This window comes from Zootermopsis nevadensis, unplaced genomic scaffold, assembly GCF_977971745.1.
Source record: "Zootermopsis nevadensis isolate Lab colony 2312 unplaced genomic scaffold, Znev_1.0 Znev_ptg000012l, whole genome shotgun sequence".
NCBI lineage: Eukaryota > Metazoa > Arthropoda > Insecta > Blattodea > Termopsidae > Zootermopsis > Zootermopsis nevadensis.
In genome coordinates this window covers 13179640-13204091 of record NW_028259144.1, presented here as the reverse complement: position 1 = coordinate 13204091, position 24452 = coordinate 13179640, and the positions used below count along the sequence as shown (strand labels likewise).

The window sequence follows — 24452 nt, the reverse complement described above, 5'->3', positions numbered from 1 at the left end:
AAGCTAGATCCTAATCACATTGGATTTTATGTATGTTGGTTTTACTATGCACTCATTTGTTTTATCAATTAATTATTTGAAGAATAATATTTCTTTCCACACTACAAATTTCATCTGACATGTTTACATCTTCCATACTGGTCTCTCACATCATGTGAAGTCTGACAAAAGTTTATTTTCAAAGTGGTGGTCAATTGAAAGTGTAGTGGATGGCCCAGCAGAGTTTATTTAGATTCTTTGCAAAAGCAGGGGTAAGATCACATATCTGGAATCAGATCTGCTGCTGGTGCTCTAGGTTGGACTACTACATCAAAATCCATAATGATGTAACTCATCACTTCCAGCACAATCTTGCTGATATGGTATGGCCACAAGCGAAGGGACATCACAAAAAAGGGTAAAATATATAATACCAATACAGAGGCTTGTTGAAGAAAGTACAGAGGAAATACTGATTTTAGTAGTGGAGACACTGTGATCCCTGTCAATCAGTTGGAGTTTGATTCTGATAGACTATGTAGAGAATCAACTGGTGACCAACATGTAGAATAATATTCAGGTAATATAGAATAAAAACTTATATTTATCACTCACAGCATGATCAGCTGCACAGTATTTTTTTGCATTACAAAGCATGACAGTCAAGTTAAAGTGGAAGTTTAGCAACATCAATCCAGCCCTATCTCTCCCAATCTGCCAAACCATACATTAAGCACTTTTTTGAATCCCAATATAGTGAAGGGTTAATGCAGAATTACAAGTCTATTATAACAAAGCCGCAGGATCATGATAAGACTGGTTTCACTTGCTGACACCTACCAATTCTGAGAGAGAAAACAAAATTCATTAACTTTGTAATGACACTCGGAGATAAAACTACAGATCACAAAAATACTGTAAAGGAACTGGGAATTTCACATGAAAATAAAGAGAGTATCACATACAAGGCAGGAAATATTTTAAGTCTTTACATAAATCATAACTGAAACATGTTATAATTGTATCTTTTTAAATGGATGCAACATACAACAGCCGAACCAAAATGGCAACAAACTGCTACAGAATTATGCTCCATTTCAAATTACATACTTCAATATTCTAATGTGTGTGTTTAGTCTGAATGTGCACATACACAAATGCTGGGCAACTAAATGCAAAATTTAGGTGTAACTTTACTGAGATGGCTATAATAAACCTCATTTTTCTTTGGAAATTGAACACCTAATTCAATTGCTTAGTGGAAGGACAGAAAGCAATTTGCTTTCTCTGCCTCCTCCATAAATATTATTCATCCAAGAACGTAAAAATCCAACACTGAGATACATGTGGCATTGGAGCACAAAGTGGATATCAGGTTTTATGCAAGACAAAGCAGGAAGCTGTAGTGGCATACAATTTTGAGGCCACTATTGTTCTAGTGAAGGTAATTCCCCACCAATCAATTAATATTTATCTTATCAAATTGTGGCATACTGAAACAAAAATCCATAAAAAAGGAAAATATATTCCTTTGCACTGAAGACAAACATATTCATTCTCAATAAAGATGGAATGAAAGCTGTAAAGTGGAATATCCCTAGTACCTTCTGTTGGGCATTTACATATTATGCATACACTGTTAATCCTAATGCAGTGTATTATCTATATATACACAGTGAATGCTAAGTGATTTAACAGGTGCCACAAGAAGGCACTGACAAGTTACTCAGTGTGCAATTATAGTATCAATGAACGTAACCTGAATACTCAACACTTGACTTCTTACATACAGTACAATGTAACCCACCAGTGGTTACATAAAATTACAATGAATATACTTAAATCCAATACTAACAAGATTTTCAAAACAAAATTCATCAGATACATGTAGTGAATAGCCTGCTAGCAAACAATTCTTCATAATGATGTTAATAATATTAATAATAATTTATTCTACATCCATCTTCTCATCATTTTGTTGTTCCTGTGTCGGACTGTGGTCTACATGCCCATCTTTGTTTTCTGGTGTGCTGCCATTTTCCTTGTTGGCAGGTGGAGGTGGGTCTGCCTTTGGTTTTGGCTTTGTCAGGATTGGATTTATGATGTTTTCAAATGTCTACAAGAAGAATAAAACACATTATTTATGATGAATAATGCCTTACATGCAAATAGGGATCTTGCATGCCTTGATTTCCCTTGTGACATGTCAGTCTTGCTGAAAAATCTGGTGAATTCTACTTAGGATGATTGTGCCGCCCGCTTTTATATTCACACAAACGTTATACTGTTTATAGCAGCAATTCCCAAACTTCTTGTGACACCACCACTGTATACAAAAAAATATTTTATGCACCATACACTGTTTTATGTCAATCATCACAAGTGGAGAAGAGTTGGAATTTTTTTGGTAGTTATACATGAAAATGTACATATAGTACATTTGATCCTCAATTTTCCCCATGGCCTCCCATGGAAATTGTGCTGCCTTCACCTACGAGATAACCAGAGAAACTGATACAGTTGAAAAACAACTAACAGTGCAAGGGAGTCGGTTTAATTAAAAATAACACGTGAAAAAATTAAATTCTAATGCCCCTTAAATATAAGTCATATGGACTGCATAATTACTGCTATGTGAACTGCTTTCTATGGATTTTGTGAGGTAAATAAGTATATAGACAATTTCTCAAGTTGGTAGTTCAGTTTTGAAGCATTCATGTACAACATTCAATAAAAATAAGCAAACAAACAACATTCAATGTTTTATGTACCGCTTCAGTGCATGCCACCTAGTTTGGAAACCACTGCTTTAAGGTATTCATCAATGTTGATTCCTGCACAAGCAAAGAACTACCCATCTGTAAACAATTAACAGGTTTTGTGTGCTCTTACCTGCTTTCTTTGTCTAATTTGCGTCACAGTGATAGGTGGATTCTGAGTGCGGGGTGTGCCTACTAGTGCTGCTCGCTTCTCCTCCAACCACTTATGTGTTTGTTCAGCAGTCTGCTGAACTTTCTGGATATCAGATTCTGCCAAATGAGAATAACGCTCATCCCCAGATTTATACTGATCCACAGCCTTCCGTGTGAGAAGTAGAACAGATGCTAATTCCTCTAATGCAGCTGGCCGCTGTTCAAAATCCAGCTGTCTCGTTTTGATTTGCTCGCTAAAATTCTGGGGAAGATGGGTAGGGATAAAAAATTGAAAGAGAAGATTAATGTAATATTAAGTGTAAGACAGTAACCATGAAAATGAAACATACATATAATAGAATAAAATACAGTATAATTTCATTTGGTATATGTGTGAACTAATGCATTTAATTCTAAAGGCTTCTAACGATATATTAAAATTACTTACTTTATTTCTCGGCTTTGTTCCTTTCAAAATACCAGTTGATGGATGTGTCCAGAAATACAATAACAGTAATTATGTTGTATTCCCTCATATTTAGGTAGCTTGGAAATGGGAGGTATTTTACATGCTGTTGAAGTTATAAAAGCACATTGTTGTTGGTATGCATAGTAATGCAATATAATTAGAAGAATTTGAAACCACACATAAATATTCTTATTCTTTGCTTTCTGCAGCTGAAATGTGATGTAATCTCAGCTTTTGGGCATGAGCCATGTTGAATGTTAAGAATAACCCAACATTTCAGAAAACACTGCAATTGCCATCTTCAAGGTGAATGTGTAGTGAATGGTCATTTTTGGAAGCTGATTGGTGGAGTGAAAAAGGGAGCTGCTATCCAACCAGAAAATAGCATGTGGTTCACCCATACTTGTATACATATTTGCTGTTTTACAAAAAGTTATTCATTTAAAAGATTTCTGTAACCAACTTCAGCTTGTGTCAAAAGGCTGAAGCCCCATGTGTGTGCATGGGCACGTGTATTTTTTGTGTCTTCTTTCGGCATCTACTACTTCACACTGCAAAACAAAATTGCTGCCTCTAATTAAAATATGAAAAAAACTGATTTTTGCTCATGAAAAATATGCCTATGATTGTTACACTATAGGAAGGATTTTTCCTCCAGCCTCTGATACAACTTTCATCCACTTCAAACTTTCTGGCTATAGCATAATTCCCTAACTGTTCTGCATCTCATAAATATTGAGATTCTCAGAGATGGTAAAGGATTGCAGCCATTCATTTGCTAGAGGCATATTTAAAGAATTTATCTTGGTGCCTTCCAGGTGGATACGGGAGGGGGAGGAGGGATAGATCGGTAAGATATGCTTTGCAAATTTTCAGATCAGTACTATGGTCCAAAATAACATTTCTCCATTGTATGCACAGTATGAGTAGAATGGAGTGTAGCAATGGTTCAAATACTGCCATGCAGATTGTTTTTTGATCGGTGATTACCAGGTTTGGCTGTATGAACAAATCAGAACAAGCTGAGCTAAATCTTTCCTATGAATGAAGATGCCAAGTAAATTGCCAGATTCATTACACTTAAAAGTTACTGTGAATAAACAGCGTGTCTAAGAATAGTATAAATAGTGAGGACCGTCTTGCTGTGATCAACAACTGACAATATACACCACCCACACTTCTTCCTGCTGTAATATAAGGTAAAGCTTCTTACTTTAACCTCTACGCGCGGACCGACGTGAAAATTCGTGAGGCATAAATACCCCCTAGTGGATATCGGTACAGTGTACGTCGGCTGCAAGCTTAATTTTTGTAGCCCATAACTTTTTAACGAATAACGCCAGCGGAATGCGGTTTGCACTGCTTTGTTCTGAAAAGATAACTGTATGTGGACATATGGCAACACCGCCACATTCCATTGAGTTCTACCTGGGAATCTAAAAATAATATCCTGACCTTCTCATTCTCATCATGGATGTCTCTTCGTCTAGTCGCGTACTTACAGAAGCAGAAAGACGTGCACTTCTAGAAGAAGTTTTGGATGAAAGTGACTGTGAGTATAGTTCAGACACCGACAGTGCAATAATAGACATTAATTATACACAGTTGGTGACAACTGGAGATAGTGATAATGAGAGTGACAATGGTGGTGGCGGTGAAATACACGAAGCTCAAATTCTGATCCACATCCTTACACTGCTCACACACAGGGCGTTTATCTTATAAGGTAAGATAATAAAACCATCTTTTAAGAGGATTTCAGTGAAAATTTTTTAATTATATCTCATATAGTTCCAAAGTTATGATAAATATAGTATTTTAGAGCAAAATTTAAAGGGACACCAAGAACGTATTACCCCAAGCTCGGACTTTAAGTCTCCGCGGCAAAGGGTTAACTAACACAGCTCATCTCACACAATGTTGCCAAATCTACAGCTGCAACCTGCATATTTTGTGTAACAATTTGTGTACACAGACTGAATTGTCGAATGCACATGTAACCAGTTTCTTTCTGAAAAGTTTTAGAAAATCAAGACTGCTGCCTTCCAACCTCCATCAGAGTATATGGTGCTACAACCCAGCAGACAGAAATCTTCAAACTTACCACCATGAGAACTTCATATCCTAATTTTAGGAAAAGAGTGGACATGGTATTTAGACAAATCTTTAGGACTTGGGGGGGGGGGGGGGGGGGGGGGGTGTCTGGACTGCAGTGATTTGGATCAGGATATGGTCCTGTGGTGGGTTCTTGTAAATGTAGCAATGAACCTTCAGGTTCCATAGACAATTGAGAATTTCTTGATTAGGTGAGCGACTATCAGCTTATCAAGGAATGTGTTCCACATGTTCCAGAGTTAGAACATTACACAAAAATATGGTATGTCAATATTATATAATATAGGAGGAAAGTTAAAATTACAGCATAAGTGTTTTTCTAAGGCCGTTCACAAGTTCAGAAAAATATTGTTATAATGAATACACATTATAACAAACATCAGGAATGGTAAAAACTGCCTCGTCTTTATTGAGCATGAGCATGACTGGTCACCAGTTTGACTGAGAGGTGATTCTGGAGCAAAACTAATATTTCATATCAACTTTAAATGCCAATAAGCAATCTGTGTTGCAGTTCGCATGAGACAACTAAATTAGTACACAAATTTACTTTCCATTTGAGAGTAATCACTAGTGATTGTAATGTACTGCCAGTAAGACGCAGGCCGACACAGAATAGTAGCAGTGACTAAGCCACACAGCAATGTTATTCTATGCAATTATGGAAAAAGATTAGAGCAAGCTGGCAGACACAATTGCAGAAAGTGATCAACAGTGGATATTACATAAAAAAATAATGAAAGAGCACTCATTACAAACAAAAGTGTTCCTATACTTAACATATCACATTGACCATGAAAAGTGTTGTAAAATGGACTTGTTGCCATAGGTTTGTATACACATAAAGCAAAACCAATAGTCAATTATTTACAGGATAATCCTTATTCAAGCACCTGCACAGAACAAAACATAGGTGATAATAAATTCATACAGAGGAATAAAAACCACAAAAATAGGGTCTTCAAAATAATTACACACAGACTAATAAACAATGGTAAAATTGCGAAACAAAACAGTTTCTGAGGACATATGATTGACAGATACTTACCACTATGTTCACTACACATATAACTCTGTATATATTTATCATCTCCCCCCCCCCCCCTAATTTTATATTACAGGATTATACAAAATCATATTAAAGACTGGTACCAAAAATATACAAATGAAGAGAAATTGAGTGAAATGTGGAATGAGGCTGCTCTCACTATTATTACTTAGTGTATAAAAAGTCACGCATTTGTAGTACTGTTATTGCAGACACAGTAAGGAAAGCAACACTCATATCAGCTTACCTTAAGTGAATTTAATTCCTGAATGAATATCTGAAGTTCACTTTCTTCTCCTTCCTCATACAGCCATTTCTCCAGATACTGCAGCTGATTATCAAGTGTAGAACGTTCGTTTTCATTGACAAACGTTGTAAATTCCTCATCACTGCTTAATTTTTCCCGAAGTTCATAGACATACTCTTCCAACGCATTTCGTGCATCTATGCGCTCCTTTTCTTGCTGGTCACTTGCAACCATCTTGCACTACAAATTAATAATCTACATTTGTAATAATGCTCTGTGAACACCAGTAGCATAAATATAATCTCACAAATAAACATGTAATGTTATTCTTAACTTCCATTACATGATACATATTGAATGTGGCTTTAAAATGTTAAAATGCACACAATCAAAGAATTGTGTAACTAATGTCATAGGTTGAATACTTCTTGAGATGCTAATAGTAACTGAAGAAAATGCTTTATAAAAAATAAACACATGTAAAAAATATCCTTCAGCAACTCAGAGAATAGTAAGTCTTAATGAAGTTCTCTGGCCAACTGTATAAGCATTTATCTGATGATGGTCTGAGGTTGGAAATAGATTTTAGAGGAACTCAAAATTGTCAGAACAGATGGTGCAATACACCAATTCCATGGCACAGACATCTTATAGAGAACATATGAGTTGCTGAGCTAGTAAAGAAATTCCTCAACTTTCAAGGAACCAGAAAGTTCTCTTAGTCAACAGCCTGACAAACAATATGCAAAACTCTGAAAACAGTAAAGATGGAAAGGCAGACAGAATTACAAAATCATTGCACTAGCATGGTGTGATGAAACAAGAGTGGCCATGCTAATCACATGGCATAACAATTAGGTTCAAGCAATAAGAATAAGATTACAGGACCCATAATATGAAATGAAATACAACAGTTGTTTGTGATTGTACTGCTAATTTGGGAGCAGACAACTAAATCTTAACTTACAACTTTGGTAAAAAAAATCTGTCAAATGGCAGAGTGAACAGCTCTTTCTCTATAAACTCAAAGAATATCTTCACTACATTAGATCAGACACACACAGGCAATATAGGAAAGAAAACAAGGGCAGCCTATTACTGCTTCCACATGTGATGGTGTAGGGAGGGAAAGTTCAAAACTTTTGGACATGAAAACTTCATATCTTTATGAGAAACTACTATAACATCATTTTTACTGCCTTTGTGACCAGTAATGAGAATTGTACATTTAATCTTACAGTATAAGTTGAGCTTATTTTTACAAAAGAACCATAAATCAGTAATTTTTGTGACCATTCTTGTTCAGTATCAGACAACTAATGTACTAGGATATTTTATGGAGAATAATAACCTTTCTGATTTAATTTAAAACAAAACATTGAAACCTACAATTTTATCATTATCTGTGACAAAGGGTGACTGGAAAAAATGATAATCCCACTGCAATGACTTCAAGCATATATTTGAACCTGATGATGGCTACAATGGGCTGAAACATATTGTTCAACAGAAAAGACTGCAAACTTAGGGTGTGATAATGACAGATAGGAATAACAAGAACCCTTCCAACATATTGAAATGTTATACCTCTGTTGATCTGCTAATGCATGGCTTCAGATTATCATTAAAACATCTCAAAAGAAACAAAACAAATTACATTCATACTAAGGTACATGCACTATTGGCTGACACCTTAAGCATTGTTCTGGTTATGAAATTTAAAAAAAATCTTAAGTATGGACATATCTATTAATGAAGTACTCCAAAGTCACTGCTCTTTATGTATAGGTTAAGAAAAACTGATGAAATTCTCCTTGATCTTAACAAATTTGTTCTTAATGCAGACACATGCATGATCTTAAATTTTGAATTTATAAAGAACATTATAGTGCACTCTTCAAGGCTAATAAGGACAAGTTGCCTTGAACAACTGTCCTGGAACGGGTCAATGGCCCAATCCTTATACTAGTTGATGATGGAAAGAACACTATAAAGGAATTTATTTAAGCTGTCCAGTAAATATGAAACAAGGGTGCCAAAAGTACTTCCAGCAATGGAACAATCACTGGACAAGACAGACTATCTTGCAAGAGAACTATTTTGAAGGGGAGACAATGGAACAGCCATTTAGTGTTACCCAGTTCTTTTAACTACAGTCTGGGATCTTTTCAGCAGCACCTCGTACATTCATATGACAAAACAGAGAAAACGGATCGAACATCCATACCCCGATTAGGATTCAAAGCAGTGACCCCAGTCTTTAGACTGCCCGACTCAATGTCAAAAACAACACAGAAACTGGGAAATTCCAAGAAATTATGTTAATAAGAGATTAATTAATGTTATACATGTCACATGCAAGAAGTAAAACATCTTCTGCACGCGTTGCATTAGTAAGCTAGAAATGACAAACCAATGGACATGACTCTTGTTACTCACCTCCAACTCCACGTAATTTTTCAGTTCTGCTTGAGAATATCCATGCGTGTATGCTTCAATTGGAAGTTCCAATGTTTTCACGAGCTGCTTCTTCTTTTTTGCTCCATCCTTTTTTTCAGAAGTAGCCTGGTTATCTGCATCATCCTGAAACAAAAACAGTAGCATTGAAAATGCATTAACCTTACTCATATGTCCATTACTTCATACTGTAGCGAATCCAGTACTAAATGGATCCATCAGTGGGATTAATATGAGCATTTATAATAATTAGTGTGTTCAGCTAATTGTGGATGTAAATGGTATATCTGAATACTGGTACTTGTACATTGTGTTGATGATTGTCTAATCTCTAATTAGCATTATCAAGATGACAACTGTTGAGCAGTCAGAATTCCTGATTCACATTCAGGAGACTGAAGTCCAAATCTCAGTCTGTTCTGTTTTACTTTTTGTGGTTTTCCTCAGTCCATCCATGAAAAAACAGGAACAATAAAATTTCTGCATAGAAGAGGATGCTACGTTATGGACAGTTCTGCAGGAGTAAGCCTGTAGTTTAAGCTCACCATAACTGATAACAGCAATGGGCATGTGTTAACATTTTAAATGTAAGACTATCTCGCTAATTCTCTAGCTAACACCTCTTATGTATGATGAACTACATTGCAGGAACTGGTACCGTTGTAATAGCTGGACTTAAGCACTTTTTTGTACTACATATATTATTGCTTGAAAAATGGTGGACGTTATTGTGAAATGTATGTTTCTCTCACTACAGAGGATGACTAGAGTAACACTGACACGGATGATAGTGACAGTGAATCTAAAAATGAGCCTAAACTTCAAAATGAAAGTGATAATGGAGTGAAAGCTGACATAAAAATTAAACTGATGTTCTCAATTATGTTTTTCAGTGCAGACCAAACTAATTTGTAAGTCAGTTTGTTGCAGCTCATCCCAATTTGAAACCACATTTTACGGTACAGGACTGGGTCAACACAAATACAAACGAAATGAAGACTTTCACTGGCATATTGTCATTACAAGAATTCTACATGAACTGTGAAATGGGCTTTAATTCTCCAAAAGAGAAAGCACTGACCACTGTACTTTTCAAAAGGAATCAGTGGAATGAGATTTCACCTATAGAAATTTTTACATTTTACAGATAATGCTCTTTTCGATGGAATTGTCCACTTGGGGGGGGGGGGGGGGGATAAAAGCTAAGAAAGATTCTTCCTATTCTATACAATCTGAGAAAATGGTTGCCTCCATGAACACACCAGAACAATATTTGTGCAGGCGAATTTCTCATTCTCTGGAAAGGGTACCAGAATTGGACACAGTTATTACTGGAAGGAGTAGGTTTTGGATGAAAGTGTACAAACTGTGTGAGAGTAGCTCAGCACATGTGGAATTTCACAGTGTACACCGGAAGGACAAGGTATATGGTAACAAACACCATGGAGAACAATACTGCATTCTTCCCAGTGTGTATTTATAATTTCATAATTTTCTGAATAAACATTAATTACTTCCTTAAACAACATTAAACAACAGATGATCCTTTTAATGCAGATGTATTGTGTTGTTTCTTTATGGTAATATACCAGTAAATGTGTGCGGAAATACTTCTCACCTCATTACCAACATGGTTTTCCTGTGAATTCTCGGCCTGTGCCTGCTGTTCATTTTCAGAACCATTTGTTTCATTCTTCTGTCCCTCTGTCTCCATTGCCTCTGATCCTACACTGTCTTGTTCATTTGAGTCTTGTTCTGAAGCATCCTGTTTCACAACTAGTGATGCACTACTTACTGTCAAGATACCATGTAAGTTCACACGTACTTTCACTTTTACTTTTAGGCTCTCACCATCTGCTGAAGGTTTGACATCCTTCACGATAAACTGGCCTAAATATCAGAAAGCAATATGTCTTCACAATATGAACATAATAAGAATGAAAAGTAATGGAAGTAACATTCATGCCAATCGGGGAGAAGAAAGGGAAAAAACTCATATAATCTCCTTGCTTCATACTGAATGCAAATGGACATGTAACAAAACCATCAAGAACAACAGTACATGTATTGAAAAATACTATTGGCCAGATATAGGAGGCTGTGGATTCACAGCCAGTCATGCAAGCATAAGCCTGAAAATCCCTTAACGCTACCATGGCAATTCATGATTAACTCACATGAACATAAGACAGAGCATTCTCCTATTATATACATAGATATTAAAACTATGTTAGTACATGAATCATAAAGATATCAGTACCTGAATAATTAAGATATTCAAAAGATATTAAAGATTTTAATTCAATGTAACTTCCTTATGTTTGGCATTTCCTGCCTGAATTCAAATTTGTCTTATATTTTCCCAATAAAAACAATTCACGGTACCATACAGATAACGCCAACATGTTTACTGGACACGTTCCGTATGCATGCACATTGTGACAAGAGTTATAAGGTCCAAAATGATGCTATTTATACTCACCAATGTAAGGATCAGGGTATGGAATGTTGCCAGCATAAAATGCTTTAAGTGAAAATGGTTCCTTGCGGAAGAAAGTGAGCATTTTTGAGAATGGAACAGGGTGGTTGTGAGAAAAAACCTCCATCTCACTGTGAACAAAGAAAAAAGTTACTGATTAAGTCTTATGCTACAATCAAAGACAATTACATAAGTAATATTATTAGATGCTCTTCACCAAATAATAAAAAGTTTGATGAAACATTTACATATCACCTTTCATGGATCCACAGGGACAGAAGGACGGGCAAATGGGCATGTGCACAGACAGACAAATGGTATGAGAATCTTACAACCTTCAAGCATCAGATATATATGCTAGAAGAAGTTCTCATAGTAGAATCTCTACACAGATAAAAGCATTTAAAGAAAGTTTTGTCATCTGAGAATGTCTCAGTGTGTAAAATCAAGTTATATCTTTTGAGTTCCATGTCTCACAGGTTTGCACAAACACCATTTGGTATTGATGAATGAGTTACATAGTGGCAATGACGCACTGTTCACAAAAAAGTACCAAAAGGACTGCTCACTTAGTACCCATCATACACAAGCACATAATCAAATCAGAGGACAGATATTCGAAGCTCTGTAATATGGTCCAAAGAAGCAGTGTGCTCCTGAAACCATAAAATCCTTCAGCGACATTAACCCTTCCAGCCAGTATTTAAATGTTCACTAAGCTAATACTGTGGTGGTATTTAAATGGCCTGTCAGTATGAAATTTTCAATATATAAATTGTCAACTTTTTCCCACTTAAAATCACAATTAAATTCCTGGAATATCAGTATGTCACATTGAGTATTATCTGACCAATAACTATGCAGTACGTTATGTGTCTGTGGATGCATCTCATATGTTAGTGAAGGAAATACGACACTGGTAGTACAGCAGTGGCAGAGGCACGTAAGTTTGCTTTTATCATCCCTGAAGGAAAATGAGTAACAGGTTGTTGGAGCAACATATTAACAACAAGATTGGTTCAAAGCTATGCAAAATATGAGTGAAACTCTGCAGATGTTAACAGAGGATTACAGTGCTGATGCTATGAAAACGTCAAGTGAGTCCGAGTGGCATGAAATTATATTTCCTATTTTATTATTTCGTAAATAACCCTAAAAACCTGCACACTGAAAATGTTTGGCTAAGAAATGTCTATTCATATAATATTCCTTCATGGTCACCATTAATTCCCTCCAAATCAAACATAGGACTATCTTACTGCACTTTAAACAACTAAGTAAGACTCATTCACAACAATTCCAAGTTCTTCCTCATCCAGCGTGTGGTCACTTATATTGGATTTTATGCAGTCCTGTGAGTTGGAGGTTGTCTCAGGGTAACATGCACAAGTTATGAAAGGGAAATCAGGCTACATTTGCAGTTAGTAGTTTGTTAAATACTAACCCATCCTCTCCCATAGAAGCATCCCAAACAAGTTTGATGGGATAATTCTGAATATCTGTAACACTGAACTCCCGCACTCTGATGGCAGGTGACAGCATTGCACACTGCAATGCACATCCTCTTGATACTGCTTCATCCTGATTCAAAGTTGTGCTTGGCTGTTTTCCAAAAACAACTTCAATGAGATGTTTGATAGCAGGGATACGACTTGAACCTCCTACAATCTCCACGGCATATATTTCTTCAAGGCGTAGTCCTTAAATCAAAGAACAGAATCATATAAGGTAACCAACTAACATCCTGCAATCAAAACAGGATATCCTACTGAAATGTCAGTGGTGCAGTATACATTTCCTGCCACCTAAAGTGATTCTATGCTATTACATGTGAAGTCAAAACCTTCACATGCAAGATAAATTGGACTGTTGTGAGTCTGCCAAGTTCAGCACTTTTAAATAAAGTGAGTCTGAACTATTCTGAAAAGGAAATCAAAGAATGATAGTATATTCCCTGCTACCAGTCATGACAGACTGCGTAATGCAAAAGCATACTGCACCAAATAAATCTGCTCCACTGCACATGAGTGAAGTGTATGTCCTATTTTCGAACACGAGAGTTGTAACAATACATTCTTAGACACTGCTGTTAACAGTAAATATCAATCTAAAACAAACACCTGGAATATTCTTCTCCTTCTAACATGCTGACCCAGCAAAACTGCTCTACATGAATGCACTGTAGTGCCATTCTATGTCAAACATTGCTCACAAACCTACCTTCCATGATTCTATTCAAATTTGGATCACAAAACTACAACCCGTTAGAAATGAATGCATGCAAACTTTCGTAACTCTGTTTCAGTTGTTTCAGGAGATACTGTCATTTAATTTTTTTCAAAATTGGGAAAACTTGCCTCACAAATGATAACAAATTTGATTTTACGTCTGGTTCTACTTGACACACAAAGCTAAAATTGGGCTTATTTTCAAGCACCTAGCAATTAACTTCAAAATGTCATATGAGAAAACTTCAATACCACACTAAAATATAAAGCAGTTCTACATCATTAAATTTAAAATTTGACCTCAATTTTTTCAATAAATTACAATTTTAAAATTCTGAAGAAAATAAATTAAAGTTAATATGCCTGACATACACTGAAAGTTTGAAGGCAGAACTCTAAAAACATCATGAGGTATTAAATATTTTGTTAGTTGATTACAAGGCACAAGCATGGGTCATAGTACATACAAGTAGGGCTTCATGCAAATACTACTGGGTCTCCAATTTATGAGGTTACGGTCGTGCTTACATTGCGTTATCGGCCACTGCTGTTGACGTAGGCGGGACTTGTACGCGTGAGTCACGGGCGAGTCAGTTTCGGGGCCACTAGTAATAGCGAACTACGAATATTTCTTGTCACTAATACATGTTATTACATTAATTGTTTTTACCTTAAATCACAAAAGATGTTCAAAGTGACTTCCTTGTGCTTGCAAGCAAGTTTCACATCTCGTTAACATGTTTCGAAATACTCGACGAAGCTCTTCTTGGGAAATTGTCAAATATTTTCTTTTTGTGATTTAAGGTAAAAACAATTAATGTAATAACATGTAATAGTGACGAGAAATATTCGTAGTTCGCTGTTACTAGCGGCACCGAAACTGACTCGCCTGTGACTCACGCGTGACTACGTCAACAGCAGCGGCCGATAATGCAATGTAAGCACGACCGTAACCTCATAAATTGGAGACCCGGTATAATGCTCTCTGTAAACAGATGGCAGTCAAGGTATTATTAGCAATTTAAAATGTTTCCCACAGATGGTAGCACAACTGCAAAACATGACAAACTGAAGCAGGACACAAGACTTTTTCCAAAGAAATGGTGGAGTGTCCACACCTAATATTTTGGCCAGGAAGTCTGGGTATGGCTGTCCACCGTACTTCAAAACTGGACCCAAATTGGAGGATAACAATCAACAAGGTCCCCTTGTAACTTAAAGTGGGATAAAAGCAATCCTGGTATGAATACTTACCGGAATCTTCCAAACATTTGCGCAAAGTTTCTTCAAATCTTCTAAATAATTGGCCACATAACTCTTCCATATCAGCCCTAGACAAAACAGCAAAAGGCACATTTTATTTTGTTATTATTTATATACATACCAACATGTATGAGCAGCACCTCAATATATGATTACAATACACTCATACTGTGAGCATAACAAAACATTGGCCAAAATTTGAGATAAATAAAGACAAAATATGGTCTCAACAAATTACTTTAGTATGCCTGATATTCATATTGCCAAATCAGTAAGTCCCAGAATCCAGTTTTAATTAAACAAATTATTATTGACAGATTTAACTCTTCCTGAGCAGAAAATGATATATCCATAGCCGACCAGTACCTCGCACACAGAAAGCAGATATATCTGTAACTTACAAAACATTCCAATAAATACAATTTCTCTGTTGTGAATATGTACAAGGTTTTGCTTATATTAAATATAATTTTTCCTGCAGGATGTCACAAGACCTTTGTTTTTCAAGTTGTACCAACCTGTAATTAATTTAATTATATAACTTACGACTGCACAATAACACACCTTTTCAGATCACCATGAACGTCCTTGTCATCCATGAAGCATTCAATGCTCATTGGAAGCTTAGTAGAGTTGGCAGACATCTGTTTCTTCAGCTTTTCAACTTCCATAAGGAGTCGAAGATAAGCACGGGGACTGACGCGAGGGTTAATATGGTAGCGAGTCTGGAAATCATTGCTAAAATGCTCTGCTAAAATTGTATCAATGTCACGTCCACCAAGATGAGAATCTGAAGCACTTGCCAGCATCTGAGTATAAATCAGAATAAAGAACTCCAGACATATTTGCAAACAGTCAAAATGAGTACTGTAAAAGAAATCTAAATTCATGCAGAAACATTTTAACTCCACCATCATCCTAAAGAAGTTGCTATCTACTTAGAATATTTTATGACAACTCAACTTTATTTTTCTCTACTCTCCAATATACATTTCTGATCTGTCTACACTTTCCCTCTTCTATCTTGTGATGTCTTTATCTTCCGAAGATATGTTGTAAAATGTTCATACATTGCTTAGTAATTTATCTACATTATTTTCTGGGATTTCAATTAAGGGTTGTGACTTCTGAATTTCTTGCATCTTGAAATTCTGGTAGGAGACCACATATAATTTTCTACCCCATACTTACATCCTAAATTTTCATACCCGAATTCTGTAGTCAACTGTGCAACACTGACATAAGTTACTACACTGCACAGTAAAAATATTATATACACTACTTATTATTCAACTTCTGTGGCCAACATACAGATGCAACAAGTTCTGAGAGAGATTCTGAAATTTGCACTGACAATTTTCATACTAAACATGTGGTGAAAAAGGACACAGCCCCCATATCATACAGAATAATAAAAGAATGTTACTGTACCTTCAGTTTTCCTTTGTGGAATGCACATGCAAAAACCTGAAGAGAAGAATGACCAAAATCCACAAACACTACATTCCTAGGTTTTTCTTCTGGAGCAGGCAAATCTTGCTTGTAGATCCCATATGCCAGAGCTGTTGCTGTTGTCTCATTCATGAGACGCAGAACATTCAGACCCGCAATGGAGGCAGCATCTAATAAAGCCTTTCGCTCAGCATTTGTGAAAAAAGATGGTACCTAACATATAGAAGAAAGCATAGATTTCAATTAATTACATAGATTTTAATGTATGTACATACACAGTACATATTCTGCAAAACATTTTGGATACTATAAAAGTTCAAGGACTAGTACAATTTTCAAACGGTACATAATAAAATATCTATCACAGGTGACATTTTATAGTGAGCATGCGTGGGTGGTTTAAAACTGGATTTTATCAACCACCATCAATAAGACCTTCAAAACCAGCTATCCTACATACAGTTAGGTAAAATAATCATCTTCATAAGTTGTATTCCTCACCAAATATAATTAGACTAATCAAATCGAGGAGGATGAGATGGCAGGGCATGTAGCCTGCATGAGAGAGAGAAGGAATCCATACAGGGTTTTGGCCAGCAAACTAGATGGAAAGAGACCACTAGGAAGACCTAGATGTAGGTGGGAGGATAATATCAAAATGTATCTTATATAAATATGATGGGGTGGTATGGACTGCATTCATCTGGGTCAGGATAGGAACCAATGGTGGGCTCTTGTGAAAATGGTAATGAACCTACAGGTTCCATAAAATGCTGAGAACTTCTTGAGTGGCTAAGCAACTGTTGCCTTCTCGGAAAGGACTTGGCTCAATGGAGTAAGTATGTGACTCCATAAGAGACAAATATAAATAATCAAATAATCGTTGGGGAACTGCACCAGGCACTATAGCTTTCCATTCTGAGCAGTTCTACTTTCTGTATGTTGGATATTATGTTAATTTTATCCAACATGATACTTACATCTATGGTTGTCAAAATACTGACAACTATTCTGGCATTTCTAATTGAACAAGATCATGCAAAGTGCTACTTCTGGACTTTTTCCTTTACCTGTACCCACTGGAGGAATGTACTTTACATTTTCACTTTTCCTCTAACCTCTGACAAATACACAGGGTACTGGATTCCACAGCTGACATGGCATATTTCTCGCACAGACCTGCTGCAGCAGCCAGTCATTAACATCCTACTTTTCCACTACAGTTCAACATATTTTATACAAGAGTCTAGAAGAGATGATTCTCTGTTTCTAAACATGCCCCACATCATGACAATATGTTCCTAGACATACATCAAAGCTTTTGTACAGAAAAGAAGAAATTTCATGAATCATATCTGCTTGAAATTCTTCTAATGTGTGTGGATTGTTCACATACACTTTTCTTTAAGCATGCCCCACAAATAAAGGTATCAAGATTTAAATCAGGTGATCATGAAGGCAACATCTTCAACCTGTGAATCATCCACTTCAGTTAATGCAACCACAGAATTGTTTACAGTGTGTGCTGTTGCATTAACTTGCATGAAATTCCTGCACAGTTTTTCTTTCTCAGCCAGATGATCAAAGAAGGGAGACAATCAATCTTGCATAATATTCAGAATTGACTTTCATGAGAAACAGAGGCTCAATTATTACTCTCTATGCACTAATTGCACACCAAACCTTAACTTTTAAATCATGTAATGACACTTTATGAACAACATGAAAATGTTCTGTGCTCCAATACCAGTTATTTTGGCTGTTCACATAAACCATGTAATGTGTACCATGCCAGTTTTGTTACTGAATATGTTTGTAATTAAGAGGCAAATACAAATGGAGTTTGCTAATGCCAATCTTCATACAGATATAAACTGAAGCACAGGCATATATACTACAATCACAATACATACTATACATATATTATTCAGAAATTTTTTTACTGAACTGGTATACACGCACAATTCTAGTTTTTTTTTATAAATAAAATAACTAACTCCCTGGTAGCAGAACTCGCAGGTTCAACACCGGCAACATCAAAGTCCATAGCCAGCCACGATCCTGAGCCAACTCCACCTACTGTCTTTAAACTAATCACATTCACAGCACAAACCTCACATTTCACATCCAACCGCATTATCAACACTGACAGAAATGAAACAATACACTGAAATAAAAGACTGCTTGTTCATGGCCTAATATATGCTTTTGCACAGTATGGTAATACAGATTTTTACACGTTAACATCCAACAATGGTTACAAAAAATTGCATAATTTAAGAGCTTTCATGAAAGCAATGACAAAGCTGTTGTTACTTCAGTCATTGGGGCAATGTTAGCTTTCAAATGAGTGGTTGTACATTCCTGTAGGCACTTCTGCTCACTTATCATCATACAGATAGATAAGCTGCCCAGCCCCTGCTGAGGGGACCGAGACACAAGTTTCTGCTACCACTTCAGACAGTACAGCCAATATTCATAATGAATGTGCCTTCTGTAACATTAACACTGTTTCTCCTTATCACATATAGTTAGGGCAGGAATCCCTATAAAGGCCCAAAAAATATAGTCAAAATCCTTTCAAGTAAATGATGCAACATTTCACTACATTCACTGCACCAGGCACAGTATCAACAAATGTAGCATTAACTGAATGCATGACACATGCCAAGTTTCCTAAATTTAAATATTCCCTTGATTCAGTTTGAATCGTCTCATATCAATGTTATCATTTCCCTTATTAATCAAATTTGCTATTCCCAAAAGAAGCAACTGTGAATGAAGGGTTCAATGTATATTTATCAAAACAGCATGGCTTACCGAGATAACACAATCATTAACCTTGGTCTTCAGAGCATTCTCAGATATATCTTTCAGTTTTGTGAATAACATGGCTGTAATTTGTTCTGGAGAAAACACATGACTCTCATTCAAGTATGTAACCTGGAACAGAATAAGTATACATAAAAACAGATTCTAATTGAATGGTACTTCCTGGCGGTTGTTTAGTATTACTCAAATGCAACACAGTGAACTGTATGAACATTACCTGTGCCATTGAAATAAATGACAATGAAGGGTAAGTTCACATATTATGCTGTAGCATTCTTGAGATGTCAGACCAAAATGATGCATCGTATCCAACAGCAATTGAATGCAACAACGATAATTAAATTAAATCTATCTACAGTCCACAGACCAGGAGAAAATCCCTGCTAGGAATTTTATATATGCGGATGTGCAAGATTTCACGGTGAGTGATGACCCATCCTAAAAGCATTCGTTCCACAACCACTGAACGAACAACAGACAACAGGCTTTCATGTGTTCTAATGGGTATAGCTTCAAGATTACCTCACAGTGGCACAGTGATTTAATCTAGAATATTATCACAACACCCACAGAACACATTAGAGTTGCGCTCGCTACACGCTACTCTTAACTGCTTGATGTTTTCAGTCTGTGTGTAGTAGTGTAAAACTCTGACATATCACACTTCCCACCAACAGCAGCCCTCTAGTCCACTTGATAGTAAACATTCCCCCAGCACTGCCCCAGAAATGACTTCCCCCCACAGGGCTTTTCTCCTGGTCTGTGGACAGTACTCCTAATATAACAGTGACTGTCCATCATGCTTGACTGCATAAGTGAACTATTTGCACAATGTGGAAAAATTGATATAAAGTTGCACATCTGGTAGCACAGTTGCAATGTAAGAGAAATCACAGTACACAAACTTTTTAACAAGCATTATGCCACTGGATGCAAACCCAGCCTTGTACTTAATTTCCAGCACTCACTAGCAGTAACAGAGTTCCTGAACTTCTGAGGTTGGAGTATATCTTAAGAAAGAAATATAAAATTATAGTTGGTTTAACGACCTCCAAAAGTTTAAAACTTCAATTTTTGTAATTTTTCCTGTGAAACCTAAAATCTTTAACTTGCTATCTAATGCTGTTAACTAATGAACCAATGGAGACAGAAGTATGAAAAACTGTATGGCTTCAACTTTGAAATACTGCCAGATAGTGAAAAACATTTAGTACAAACTTTACTGGTTTCATATTATTATGTTTTGAAAGATACTGTGCCTTCAACAGCCAAGTAATGGAGAATACGCAGATTTTATTAGATCTCCCCTTTTCAATTTATATTTGGCACATGCTGGCAGCACGTGCAAAATGTAGTTTCCAAAAAAAGTGTTGTATCCTGACTCCCAACTGCGGCCCTACAGCGTCGTATCATAGATGTTGACACTATCTGGAGCTCAGATGACGATCCTGGCTGGGCTGTAGTAGGGGACGGCAAGTTCTCAGGTGGTAGTAGCGAGCAGTGAATAAAGAGTAATGTGCTTAACAAATGGTTTATTATTCAAATGTTAAAGACACAGTACCGAACCTCATCTCAGATGATCAGATTTAGCGGTCAGGCATCCGTCGTAGACGGGTCTCTCGGTAAGACCCGCAACTTTTGGTAGGTCAGTTTTGCTGGTTACTAATGCGTAGCAGCAAAGTCCGCCTGCCTCTGGAATATTCTGTAGTTTTACAAATACAGTTTTGTTACTAACTAGATGGCTTACCGAACCCGAAGGTTCATCACCAAATTAACCAAAGCCCTCCACCGGACCCTGTCCTGAGCCAACAAAATCCAGTCTCCTTCAACTCCTATCTTCCATAGATCCCGCCTGACATTATCCTCCCATCTACGTCCAGGTCTCCCCAGCGGTCTCTTCACCTCAGGCTTCCCAACCAATATCCGGTGCACACTCTTGTCCCATCCATGCGCGCTACATATTCTCGATATTTTCCTCCCTGTTCCTATGCACCATGTAGTGCTGGTCACGCATGGTGGACCTTGAACTGTTCAGAGCTCAGCTCATTTTATACTTCAAAAGTCCAGTTAAACAAGCAATGTCTTGGTATCACCTAGGAATGAGGGTGACCAGTCTGTGATTCTAGTTCTTTTGGCAGTGCACATGTTTTGTGTTCCCATTCAATACTGTTTCCTACAGGATGGAGTCCAACAAATCCAAATCAAAGAAAATATCCAACAGGCTTAGTTTTTCAATCAAATTTTAATTATACAGCTGCTTTGCATTCAATATTTTACACTGGAAGAGCTATACTTGGTGCAAGGTCCAATTCAGCAGCAGCAAAAACACAGAGTGGCTGTAAACCAAGAAATTAAAAGTGGCATACAGCTCCATACCTGAAATAAATCCCTTTAGCAGATGCACATATCAATAAGCTGGTTGTGTGCAACTTAGTCTGTTCTTGCTATGCATCAGAAGCAATTTGACATATTCTCCATTTTGCCCTTAGTGAAATCAGTACTTAAGTGAACAAAGCCTGCTGTATGGGTCACTTGTAGGATCGGGTATAGAATTTAAAAGCTCAGCACATGGTACTTGTGTTCAGTTAAGGTTAAAGAACTATTATTTTGAAGATTGCAACAGACAATGGAGGCAGAAGCCACAGTTGCACAGGAATTCAAGAAACTAATCTACTCTTCATTTATGTCCTCCTGTAATATTAAAACTAAAACATTACCATTTAAAATGACTTAAATACTTATATTTTTAAATTCTCCTGTGCAAGCCAGACATTAAGGTGTCCACAGCCATAGGGTTGTTTGATTTCTGCTCTAGAGTTTATAGACATACCTTGATACCAATGCCACCATTAGGTTGTTCAGTCATCTTAAAAGGGAGAAACCTCCGCTCCTTGTCTACATGTGGATCATTATATTTTCGAGCAAGAAGTCGTTTAAACCCATGGACTGTATTCATCGTGTTTGTTAACAGCTGATTCTTTGCAGCAACTCCTAGGATGCGATTCTTTTCGCTGAGTGCTACACATGATCTGAAAAGGCAAAGTTTTTACTATGTCATACTATTCATAGGATAAGTAAATAATACACTTCCAGCAAAGAAATCACAAAACAAACACTTGAAAAACGGAGAACATTACACTTTGAAAGTCAGACGAATCCTTTACATACTGACTGTTGTGAAGCAATCAACCAAGAGGGGAAGGAGGAAAAAAACGCCCAACCTTTCTCCATGACACTACAATTTTCCACTATTTACTGTACTAATTGCTAAATATATGATCCCAGTGTAGTGATAAAACATGTTGGATAGAAATAATTTTTAACAATTCGTACTTCCTCTTTGCTGGTCATGTTACTCAAATTTATTTACAAACAAATATGATAAAATATTTATTTAAATTAATTTTAATTTAAAAAGCACATTCAGCAAGGATAAAATAAAGGACACTTTAAAATTGCACAATTAAGTAAGTAGCACATAATATTTCCCACTAGCCACTGCCAGATGTACATAAATGCCATAGAAGTTTGCTTGTTTATGCACACTCAACACACATTTGTTGAAAAATATTTCATGCATTTCTGAAGACAACTATGTAATTCCATGAACTGACTATAAGGTCTTAAAAATATACTTCTGGTCAGGTAATTTACATGTAAAACAAAAAATATGGTAAATATGCTATATAATTCAGGGCAATAACTGGTTTATCATTGCAGCTGGAAGCATGCAATTCTGTGCAATGGGATATTCTAAACATGGCTACAAATTCTTTACAAGAAATGTTACTACACAGAAATGTCAACACAGTACACACACCAAATCCTTAATGTTTCACAAAGAACGAAGTTCAACTGTGTCTATTCAAATTCTTCAAATTTGAGATTTCAATCTCTTTAAGATGTTTATATTATTTTAAAATAATAGTATTGGGGCAAAACTACTGTTCTTTTCTTTAAGAAAGAAGAACAGTTCATTGAAAAATACCAGTTTGAATAAACTGCAAGTTCAAGTTTATGCTATAGCAACAACTGGTTTCTTAAACAATGCTTAGTTAACACTTTGAAGCTGAAGCTCAAGTAAAGGTTACTTAGAAATCCAGCCTGCAATGGGAAGGAAAAAACACTTTTCCATTACAAAAAACCAGTCATCTATTATTATTATTAAGTGTTCTGTCTTACGACAAGTCCATTGCTCTGCCCAAAAAGAGCTCTCCAGTTGTCCCTATTCTCGGCTTCTCGCTTTAATTCCTGGAACGTCATCTTCTTTCCTTGTTTAAGGTCGTCGGTTAGCTGTATCAATCTTCTTCCTAGTCCTCTCTTTCCTTCAACCTGGCCTTCGGTGATATCACTCATTAATCCATTCCTTCTCATAATATGTCCCAGCCAGTTAGCTTTCCTTCGTGTAATCGCCTGCAGAATGCTTCTTTGCTCGTTGACTCTCCTCAATACTTCTTCGTTGGTCACTCGATCTGTCCACCTGATCTTCTCTATTCTTCTCCAACACCACATTTCGAAACTCTCCAGGTATTTCTGTTCCTTCTTCCTGAGTGTCCAAGTCTCTGCTCCATACAGCGCGACACTCCAAACGTAACACTTCACTAGTTTCTTCTTCATCTCCAAGCCCAACTTGCTAGTGAGAAGTATCCTCTTCTTGACGAAAGCTGCCTTGGCCATGGCTATCCTTGCTTTTACTTCCTTGGTGCATAGGGCGTCCGTCGTGACTATGCTTCCCAAGTACTTGAAATGCTCCACATTCTCCAGCTGTTGGTTTCCAATTACAACGTTCAATGGTTCTGCTCTCGGTGCTATCCTCATTACCTTTGATTTTTCAATGTTGATTTCCATTCCATACTCTGTACCTGTTTCCACTAACTTGTGCATCATGTTCTGTAATTCCTCCTCTTCCTTCGCCAATACTACTAAGTTGTCTGCATACTTTACAGTCTTTATCACTCTTCCTCCAATTTT

General features: G+C 36.6%; 1 protein-coding gene across 1 annotated transcript in view; it reads right to left on the bottom strand.

Annotated features, from left to right (window-relative positions):
• Positions 1–941: 941 nt before the first annotated feature.
• Hsp110 (heat shock protein 70Cb) overlaps positions 942–24452 on the bottom strand; it is a 29825-nt gene continuing 6314 nt past the window's right edge. The window contains exons 2-13 of the mRNA XM_022064433.2: positions 22312–22510; positions 19470–19592; positions 16629–16862; positions 15762–16006; positions 15189–15265; positions 13151–13406; positions 11710–11837; positions 10846–11117; positions 9210–9353; positions 6771–7010; positions 2872–3153; positions 942–2095 (exon numbers count right to left, since the gene is read on the bottom strand). Of these exons, the coding sequence (XP_021920125.1) occupies positions 1928–2095; positions 2872–3153; positions 6771–7010; positions 9210–9353; positions 10846–11117; positions 11710–11837; positions 13151–13406; positions 15189–15265; positions 15762–16006; positions 16629–16862; positions 19470–19592; positions 22312–22510 (2368 nt within the window). The 3' untranslated portion in view covers positions 942–1927. The remainder of the gene's footprint in view (positions 2096–2871; positions 3154–6770; positions 7011–9209; positions 9354–10845; positions 11118–11709; positions 11838–13150; positions 13407–15188; positions 15266–15761; positions 16007–16628; positions 16863–19469; positions 19593–22311; positions 22511–24452) is intronic.